Genomic DNA, 10,911 nt, shown 5'->3' with positions numbered 1-10,911 from the left:
CAATATCATACTGAATTTTTTTTACTATGATATAATATCCTACTAAAAATTTCAATATACCAAATTTTTAATATAATTCAGCATATTTTGATATCGTACATGCCCTATATTGAAATTTTCATTATTTTTTCTATTCTATTTCATATAGCATATATGTTATCAGGATGTCATGATCCATTTTTTTTAGTCAAAAGACATTTTTTAAAGAAAAAATCATTGAGATGGTGTTTTAAGAAGGTGTTCCACTCATTATCCAACTATCCTCCACTATACAATAGCAACTTATTCCTGTTATTATCTTTCTCCTATTTTTCTCTCCTTAAATCAACATATTATAGTACCTACAAAGCAACGTTATTATACAATTATATTAACTACAAATCCGTAATCGTTATGAATCCGCAGTTGTTACACAATTGTAACAACTATGATTTTAGAGTAGTTATAACTGAGCTGTTACATAGTTGTAATAGTTACAGTTCCGTAGCTATCACACAATTGTAACAGCTATGGTTCCGTACTTACTACAATATGAAAAAAAAAAATTAAAACTAAAATTGGTTGGAGTTTCTGAAAATGATTTAAATGTTTTTTTAGTAGTCATTATGGGTTATCCCATAATTAATTGTAAATCTCATGGTTAGTACTGCGATAAATTATGATCATTCAAAGTTTAGAATTTAACATTAATGTTATAACAATTAAAGTATTGTTGTTGCTACAACTAAGTTGTCACACAGTTGTAGTAGCTATGATTTACTGATTTTGTAATTGTTATACAGTTATAGTATCTTCGGTTTCGTAGATGATATAATATAAATGTTAAACTCTAAACTTTCACATTCCATAATTTTTAACTTGAATTGAAACACGCGATACACATATCAAATCAAAATTTATTCAGAAATCTATAACTAATTATGAGATGGAACTCGTAATGGTCTAATTTCAATCTTAAAAAATATCATTTAAATTCTTTTCAAAAGGTCCGAACAATTTTATTTTTTTTAAAAAAATTAATGTTATAGAAACTATGAAGTCGTAATTGTTATAATAACTCATTATAACTATGTGGTAATTCAATTATAGCAATTATAAAATAGTAACTATTATAATTATATAATAACTATAATTTCATACATGCTACAACTCGCTAGATTTGAATGAAAGATAAAATAATAATAATTTAAATAGGAGATAAAATAATAATGAGAACTTGTGTCATTTTATAAAAGATAAAGGCTTCCTTTTATAAAAATCAACATATGATGCCCATTCATTAATAAAAAAATCCTTTTTATTTTATTATTTTAAGGATTTAATTCAAATATCCAACTCTAATCGGTCCTACCTAAACTGACTCGCCAAGTTTTCAAACCATTTAGATATAATATATGCTTGAATGAGATTTGAACCTTTTTCCTAAAAAAAAAATTCCGTCACCTCTTAACATAATCCGGTTTAATTGTTTTTTTAATTCTATACTTCAAGTTAATTGATCAAAAACCGTACAAAAAATTATAAAATAAGTAATACAAATATTTGAATTTTATTTGGTTTAAAATCTTAATTTTTACATCTCACCCAATTGCTACAAGAGTGAGTTACTCCTCACAACTGATTATTATTACTTTCTTTTTCTTAGAAGGCCTTCTAAAGATGGAAAATTTTATTATAATCTGCTTACAATATGAAAATTAAGAAGAGTTCTATGCGAAAAGAAGGATAGATTGCTGTACCATTTTGTAGAAAATCCCAAAATAAGTAGGCCATTTTTTCATACGAAAACAAGGATACTAAAAATCCAAGACACACCCATCCGGCCATCCCCGCCGTTCACTCACAACCGCCACGCGAACTCGCGACTATCACGCGAATCGTTGGTCATCCCCACGACACAGCCCCGTCGAACCCTACGTCCTCCGCCCCCGTCGCACTGGCGGCGACCGCCGACTCCTCGTGCTCCAGCCCCAGGAACGTCTCCAGGCTCGTGATCCGCTCCAGCAGCCCCTCCCCCATCGCCACCGCCTCCTCACCACACGACCCAGAGCTCTCCTCCACAGCTGCAGAGGCGGGCCTCCGCTTTTTAGGCGGCTCCGGAGCCGCCTCCGGGAAGTTGAGCTTAGCTTTGTTACCGCGGATCTCGTGCGCCGCCGCATCGTACGCCCGCGCGGCCTCCTCCGCGGTGGCATACGTCCCCAGCCAAACCCTGGCCCCCTTCCTCGGGTCCCGTATCTCAGCCGCCCATTTTCCCCACGGCCGGCGCCGGATCCCCCGGTACTGCGCCTTCCGCCGCCTCTCCCCCGCCGGCTTCGCGCTCTCGCACTCCTCGGCTGCACCAAAAAACGCGGACAAACATTCAGAAATCAAGCCCATGAACAAGAGTAGGAACACCGAACACGACGGAATGCTACCGTGAGAAGGAAAGCTTTCTCGCCCAGCTATAGGATCCTCAGCATCGATGAAGGCAAAGAGGTCGGCGATAATCGCTCCGCCACACATATCTGCTCCTACGTCTCCGGCGAAATGAAACGGACCAAATTCCTCCGATGAGGAAAAGAACCAGAGGGCAAAAGCGATGACTCTACTTGCTGCAACCCCACGGTCCCCACTCCCCATTTTAAAGCACAATTTCTGCCGGAATTTCAAACAAGAATTATTATTACGATTTTTAATTTATTTTTTTTTAAAAAAAAACACGTCAGGGAGAGTGTGGGCCGTACGGTCGCGATCTGCTTCTGTCCAAAAAAAAAATAACGGCGGCAGTTTCTTCGAAAGAGGCACCGACGTCTCCATACACCCCACCTGGCTACTGCCGTGATCAAGGGTCGAGATCGTCCAACGGATGGCTGTGATGGCGACTCGGGCGTCGGGTGAAGATTTGGTGCATCTTTTTTGATCGTAGCGTGCGAGGGGTCCCTGGAAGCGAGACGAGCGGTGGACGCGTGGAACGTTGCGAGTGGTGTTGGGATTGGGAGTGGGCGGTCGAAGGGGACAAGGGTCGGTCAGACCGGCGTTGGTGGCGGTGCGACTGCGACCATAGAATTTTTAATCTGCGAGCGGCCATGTTGCTTGTGGTGGTTTAGATGATTAACCAAAAGAGTCTTGCGCTTGCATGTATTTGAGAATTACAGGTAGATCCATACCGTTGTTAACGTTGATCGCGAAATGAAGAATGCGATGATCAACGGCTGAAAGAACTGAACATGTAAAGGGAACTAATAAAAAAATCCTAAATTAATCCCACTTAAATCCCTATGGTTGACACGTGCAGTACTAATTTTTATTTTGATTATATCATACGGGGGTTAGGTGCATTTCTACAGTGGCACGGTCGATCTATATACTTCTCGACGACGGTAAAATGATGGAAAGAATTATTCGACTTATGATTTTAAAATTAATTTTAATATAGTATGAGTAGAATAGTCTCATCCTAATAGACAAAATTTTCGTATAATGTAAATGAGATTATTTATTTGCATGTGAGATGTGTATTCCTAAGTCACTTTCTGCCCGAGAGGAGTTATTGCAGGAAGCACATCGTTCAAGATTTATGATACATCCGGGTGCTATCTGGCATATAGAGACTTAAAAAATTCCTATTGGTGGAATGACATAAAGAAAAATATCACGGATTCGGTAGCTTGATGTCTAGTATGTTAGCAAATGGAGGCTGAACATCAGGAACTAGTTGGATTATTTCAGTAGATTCAGATATTGAAATAAAAATGGGAGTACGTTATGATGGACTTTGTTGTGGGGGATTACCCAGGACGCGAAGAAGATATGACGCGGTTTGGGTAATTATTGATTAATTGACTAAATTTACTTTGTTTCTTTTCTATCGATCCATAGGGCAGATTCTTTGAATAGATTAGCAGAGTTATATTGTAAAAAGATTACCCACCCTTATGGTATATCGCTGAGTATTGTATCAGATGGAGATTCATGATTCACATCATGATTTTAGCAGAGTTTATAGCCACGAGTATAGAGCTATGTTTTAGAACAACTTCCCACCTTTAGTTGAATGGATATTCTGAGCGCACTATAAGATGTTTGAGGATCTACTAATTGTGTACATTATGAATTTTGGACATGGCTGATTTATCCAAGGATAGCTAGGTAGCAAAGTGGGAGTAGCGGAAGCAGGGTGAACTCATAATCCACAGAGTCATCTCTTATGGTTGGAGATTGTTCATGATATTAGAATAAAGTAGTATATGAGGGTGTTGCTTAGTTAGTACCCTCAGATGAGGATCTCTGAGTTAAACAGTAAATTTAGAAATCAAATTTCTATTAGTGAGGGAGAATGTAAGATACAGTAAATTAAATAATAAATGTTATTAAAGAAATAACGTTATTAGATTTTTCATAAATTTTTAAAAAAAATTCTGGATTTTAACGAAGGTCATATGACATGTTTTAAGGGTATATATCTATTGGGCAAGGAGAAAGTCTGTTCCAATACTCATTTAGTTGGGAGATGATTATTTTAATTAATCTAAGGCTGAGATTAATTAACCTAAGTATTTAATATAAATACTTAAGTTTTCATTCCTCTTCTTATTTCCTTCTTTCGTTTCCCAATTCCCTCATCTTCCCCAACCTAACGCCGCGTCACCCGATCACCTTGGTATTGCTGCCCTGCTGCGCCACCCTTCACCTATCATCGGGCATCAATGCCTACCACCGTAATCCGATTCCCTCATCTTCCCCAACCTAACGCCGCATCACTCGATCACCGTGCCGCGCCACCCTTCGTCGATCGTTGGCCATCGATGCCTACCACCGCGATGAGTCAGTCGTCGCCGGTGCAAGCCTCTGCAACCACCATCGCCGGCTGTAGTCGTGGCAAGCGGTGTGACCAGCCCTTCTCGCATTTACCAATCGCAGCAGGAGTCGGTACTGATCCACTATCTCGATCCACTGCTGCCCTTCATTTGGGGCCAGATTGCGTGAGGCCAGATCCTTTCTCCTCTTGCGTTTCTGCCCTACTATCGGTGTCGCCCTATCCTCTGCCTCGGCTCACCGCACAGCGTCATCTCAATTTTTTTTGTGAGAGATCTCAGATCTAGTTCAAGGGTAAGTCATGCCTAGTGTTGGATTAGCATAGATTTGATTTTGTACTCTGTTTTGGGATGCCGAGATTAGTTGTGTGACTGATCAGTTGTAGCTCCAACGAGGAGAGGATTAGATCACGGGTGACTAGCTACGGCCACTAGAGTCTTTGCTCCGGCTATCCCTTACCACTGAGGTTAGTGTTGAACTTTTTCCCTTGGCTCGATGTGAAGCTTCCGGCCTAAACCTCCCAAATAGTGCGATTTTGGCCAAATATCACTGTTTCGGCAGGAGATTGAGGATCGACTAAAGGTAAGTTGTTTGGTTTAGAAGTGGTGGACTAAAATTTGGGTTTCATGCTCAGAGGTTAATGTATCATTTGCCTTTTTAGGGTATTGGTGTTATAGATCAACAAACCCACCTTTCTCTGGTCATTAATTCTGGCAATGATTTTCCCCAACAGAAAATCATCGGCTAGGGCATCAAACTCGAGTGAGTCTTTGGAGGTTATTTATGCTTAACCTAGTCTAATTTGAATGTGGAATGTGTAAGGGTACTTAAATCCAATGGAAGGAGTAATAGGTGTGGAGGTTTGGTTAAACCTAATTTAATCAAATTGGTTTTGATTAAATAGTTAATCGATGATTAATTGAGGTTGATTAATACTTAGGGGAATAATCAATAATTATATTCGATTAGAGTTACACTAATTAGATGAGTGAGTTATTTAGCTATTTACTTCATATATAATTAGCTAAATACATTATGTGATCACAGAACTTAGATTCAGGATGAGCGTCTCGAAGTGAGATTTATTCTAACACTATCTACAAATAAAGTCGGGTATTTCTTTCTTGGTCTCTTTAATTCTTTGAACTTAGTGCATGGTTGTTTGATTGATGGATTAGGTTGCTTTACCTTAAATCTATTCGTTTTATTATTCTGTTTGAGACTTACTTGCTTGACCTTAGAGATGTTCTGGTTATTTCATATACAGTCTTGGCTTTTGGATATTTATACTCTGTTGTGTATATACATGTAGAGTGTGTATGGTAGGGGATATTTTGTTGACTGCGTTAAGATGCTGATTATGCATATGTTGTTGAGCGTACACATGCTGGGTATGAGTTTTAGGAGTCATCTTGTTGACTGTCCATTTGCATGCTGTGTTGTGTACATGTGACTGATATGTACTATTAGGGGAAATATATTGATACTATCTATGTTGGTGATCATATGTGTCTAATGTGCTATTGGAGGTATCAGGTTGATTATACCTAGTTATAGGGTGTGTACGTGTATGTTGTGTACATGTCTGGTGTTGCTATTTACTGTATTTGATATTTAGTGGGCACCTGTTGGATCTATCCATACATATAGATATAGGTGTTTGATGGATCATGTATTGGAGATATTTATATTGATTGTGTTATTGCATTGATGATGATTATGTCTGTATCATGATCATTACATCATACCCATCATTGAATTGCATGCTTACAATCAAATGTCTCCCTTGTGGTTGAGCGGGTTGTCACTCATTTATAGCTGCCTATTCGACCACTGTGGGAGAGTAGTAGCTAGAAGTGGAGCTAGTCCTATTATGCTTACTTGGCTGCTCAGTGTTATACTTTATTTGCCTTAGCTACTCATGAGTAGTGGGTCTAGAGGGTACAGTAGTCAGGGGCTAGAGATGTGAGTAGTCAGAGACCCTGATACTATGTAGTTAGATAACTACTTAGTGAACTGTCTGCCTCGACCACTTTGTAGTGGTATCTGGAGGGTAGTATAGTTGTCACGGACCCAAGCCTCTTGGTCATACAGGGGTCATGGTGTCTTGAGAGGTGGCGGGGGTAACCATGTGACATTCATACGCATTTACATATGATGCATGGTGCATGTTGAGATATATCTGCATATATATCTTGTAGTTGCTAACTACATGTGATTGTGATATATTACATTAGTTTGAGCTATGATTGTTGCATATGGTTGTCATATTTCATACATGTCATTTATTATACATGTATAAGCTGTCGATTATATTGCTCAAGTGTTACGAGCAAATCTGTTGCTAACCCTCGATGAGTTTACTGATCATTATACCGTATGTATTGATCATGATCACACATGACGACATAATAAATATACATACTCAATCTGGATCTAACACCTAAGGTCAAGATCGTAAATGACAAAATAAATGCACATAATCATAACTGACATAATGAATGCATATACCCAATCCGGAAATCTTATATGTTAGATCTAGATTGAGTATGTATATTCATTATGCTAGTTATGTTTAGATGCATTGATTATATCAGTATAATCATGTTCTTATTTCCCTACTGATATTGTGTACATTGATCTCTATGTTTTATATAGATCAGACACTATCTTATCTATTATCCGCTGAGTGATCCGCACTCACCACCACATTTCATGTATTATCTTTTTCCTCAAGTAGCAGGTAGATGATTGTGGAGTCGCTTGAAGTATCCTGTTTACCGGTCCCACATCACATCCGAGGATGGTTTTGGGTTTTGTTTCTTACTTTATTTGCTTTACGAATTTGTGAACTTGGCATTGTATAATTCGATTCTGTTTTAGAGTTTTGCTATGTGGTGTCATGTATTTGCCTTGTTGTGTAAAGCTTAGCCGGCTAGCAGTCTGTCGTCTTTGGTTTATGGGCTTTCCTTTCATTGTCCGCTGTGTTTTTAGTACAACCATGTGAGATGTTTATTATACAACTGTGTGGTTGTGATCATTTTATTCCAGCCGAATGGGCTGTGTATATAACTACGTGGTTGTGTATCTTCCAATTGTGTAGGCTATTGATTATATCTTGTGAGTAGTCTTGTGGCATTGTATACATCTATCATTTGTCACTATTACATGGGAGATACTATTCATTTATCGGGCAGGGGACTCCTCTAGGGTGTGATAATTTATTGGTATCAGAGTCACAGATTTATGAGGCTTATTTCTTGTGTTTTGAATTTAATATTTTGTTTTCTTGATATGACTTTTCGAGTTTTGAGACCAGGCAGCGACAAGACATCTCCAAGCTATAGGAGGTAAGTTTGTATCACTGTTATCATACATTTTTGTTGGTATATGTATAGTTATCTATGATATTTATGGCATGTGTTGGTACTCTTCTGTTAGTATTTGTTTAGTTGTTTGTATCATATATTAGATGTGTGGCTCAGCTACTGTTTAGGTCTACCTAACCCTGTTGGAGAACAGAGATTACTGTCTCAGGAGATTCCTTCTACCATACCATCATTATTACTAGTTTTTGTTATTATTAATGGATGAGAGTTTGAGTCACATATCACCTCTGCTATTATTAGTTGGGTAGTGGATAATACTTGCATACTTATGTTGACTCAATCAGTAGAGTACCGATTTACCTTAGTTGGTTTGGTCAATAAAGAACTAATTTACTTTTATTGGTTCGATCAGTAGGGGACCAACTTACTCTATTTCATAGAGATTCTGACCGTTGGGTTACTTCTACTTGGTTAGATAACTTGGAAGGTACGTTTAGGTATATAACTTGTTCAAACGTAAAAAGGACTGAATTAGATGTATACCATTGTTGATTTGACTAGTCTATAGAGGATTGACGTATCCTATTCCATGGGGACTTTGACCATGGATTGTCTGTACCAAGTTGGATAATTTAGAAGGTACATTTGGATAGATGTCATCCACTGATGTGGAAAAGTATAGAACTAGCTGCTTAACACTTATGTGATACAATTGTTACTTGGGTGTATAACTTGAAAAGTACATTCGGATATATGACTTGTACTGATGTGGAATAGATGAAGTTAGTTACTTATCCTTTACGTGACCAGACACCATGTGAAGGAAGAAGCAGAAATGATTTTTGGAGTTCAAGACATCACTTGATGATTATTTTGAGGTGTTTTGAGATAGAGTACCTCTCTACCTCCTTTGGTGGTATGATGGTTTATAAGACGATGGTCAGTTAACTCGCTTAACGCTGTTTCATGGAAGATACTGACTCATGGGTTGATCAGATATGGTTAGATATCCTCGGGCGTATATAGAGACATGACTAGCGATGATATGAAGAAGGTGGTGTTAGTTGATTAACACCTATGAGCTGTTACCGAGGGGAAATATCAGATGATAATTCGAGGAGCAGAGTGTCGATTGACCATTATTTCGACAAGATATTTAGTGATAGTGCTCCTTTACCTTTGTGTGTGCATGGCTCATCTCTAAGGATTCCTGAATCTCAGTTGGAGCAATCTTGGTATGATGGGTTATAAGATAATGGTAAATGACTTAACTAGCATTGTCTTCATCAAGTAGCTCAAGACCTTGACAACACGATCATTTACTCAAGGTCTTGAAGTCTATATCTTAGATTAGAGGGTTCAAACTTTTATCGATATTTGTCGAGGGACATTTACAGACATGATTATGAGAGTTGTGGAGATACCCTCTTGATGGGTAGACTCTCAGTTAGGAGGTTGAGTGACTCTTTAGACTTTGGATTGTTATTCTTTTACTGTGGATAGTTGAGTATTTGAAAGGATGAGATTTGACATACTCTTCGGACATTTTTGGATAAGATTAGTAGAGTTTTATACCCATATATCAGGGATTGATCATATCTCTACCATTTGGGGAGTTGTTGATTATCGATTAGAAAGTCAAGGGATATCTCTTGGACTTAGTAGTCATACACCTTTGGTAGGATGGTGATATATTTTAACATCTTAATAGTAATCGATATGATGAGAATTGACTATAGGAAGTTAGATTTGTGAGCACACGACTGGTCTGTCTCACTAAAAATTATATGGTAATAAACTTTCCCATTGGATATAGTGGTACAACATAGACATGCAATGTTGAACCATGGTGTATATTTTAAAATTTGTTGGAAGTGGGTGTTGGAGGTTGGATGTTTTCCTCTTTCGTTATCATTGTGTAGGAAGTTATCAGGATTGATTGATGTTGAGGATGATTTGAGATTGGTAGATACATTGAGATAGAATGTTGTGAAATGTTATTTTCTGACAATCTATTTATGAATATTTAACTTGATGGTCTATTATTTGGTATCTATTTTTGAAAGTGACATGGGGAGTAGTATGTTTTTGATATTGATGGATTTGGTGATTTATAGTTAGTGATCAGATTGCAGACTTTTTGTCGGTGATCTTACGGTTGAGTGTTCTTATTGTACGGACATTATGAGTCTGTGGTATTGTCATTTAGGCTTACCAGTGCCTTAGATGTTTTCATGGACTCGATGAATCTGGTATCCCTAGGGAATTTGGATCAGTTGTAATTGTCTTCATTGATAATATTGTGATATATTCCCAATCCGAGGTGGATCATGAACACCATCTTCTCATAGTTTTGGAGATGCTTCGATGAGAATATATCTATGTGAAATTTAATAGTGCACATTTTGATTGTCTTCTGTGGGTTATCTGGGACACATTATCTCTAGTAAGGGCATATCAGTGGATCCACAGAAGATAGAAGCCGTTACTAGTTGGGAGTAGCCAAAGTTCATTCAGGAGACTCGCAGCTTCCTTGGTTTGACTGGATATTACTGGAGATTGGTTGAGGGTTTTTCCAGCATTATTATACCGTTGATTGGACTGTCTAAGAAGGGTGTGGAACTTTCCTAGATAGATGCTTATGAGACCAGTTTCAGGGTTTGAAACGAAGACTAACAATCACACCTGTCTTAATTTCATCTTCTAGTGTGGACGAATTTGTACTCTACACAGATGTATCGTACTAGGAGTTAAGTGCAGTTCTATAGTAGTATAGTCGAGTAGTTCT

General features: G+C 38.0%; 1 protein-coding gene across 1 annotated transcript; it reads right to left on the bottom strand.

The window, feature by feature from the left end:
- Positions 1-1,788: 1,788 nt before the first annotated feature.
- LOC122004528 (ethylene-responsive transcription factor ERF071-like) lies at positions 1,789-2,619 on the bottom strand. Its single transcript, XM_042559403.1, has 2 exons — positions 2,415-2,619; positions 1,789-2,333 (listed from the first exon to the last, which is right to left on the bottom strand). The coding sequence occupies exons 1-2, from the start codon at positions 2,617-2,619 to the stop codon at positions 1,885-1,887; spliced, it is 654 nt and encodes a 217-aa protein (XP_042415337.1). The 3' UTR covers positions 1,789-1,884.
- Between the last annotated feature and the right edge of the window lie 8,292 nt (positions 2,620-10,911).

This window comes from Zingiber officinale, chromosome 7B (assembly GCF_018446385.1).
Source record: "Zingiber officinale cultivar Zhangliang chromosome 7B, Zo_v1.1, whole genome shotgun sequence".
NCBI lineage: Eukaryota > Viridiplantae > Streptophyta > Magnoliopsida > Zingiberales > Zingiberaceae > Zingiber > Zingiber officinale.
This window is presented reverse-complemented; position numbering and strand designations above follow the sequence as displayed.

What these genes read in the sequence shown, in the direction of transcription:
- LOC122004528 (XM_042559403.1), bottom strand. Translation starts at nt 2,619, where the DNA reads ATGGGGAGTGGGGACCGTGGGGTTGCAGCAAGTAGAGTCATCGCTTTT. An exon ending in AGAAAGCTTTCCTTCTCACG is followed by an intron (nt 2,334 to 2,414) that starts GTAGCATTCCGT and finishes TTTTTGGTGCAG; the next exon opens with CCGAGGAGTGCGAGAGCGCG.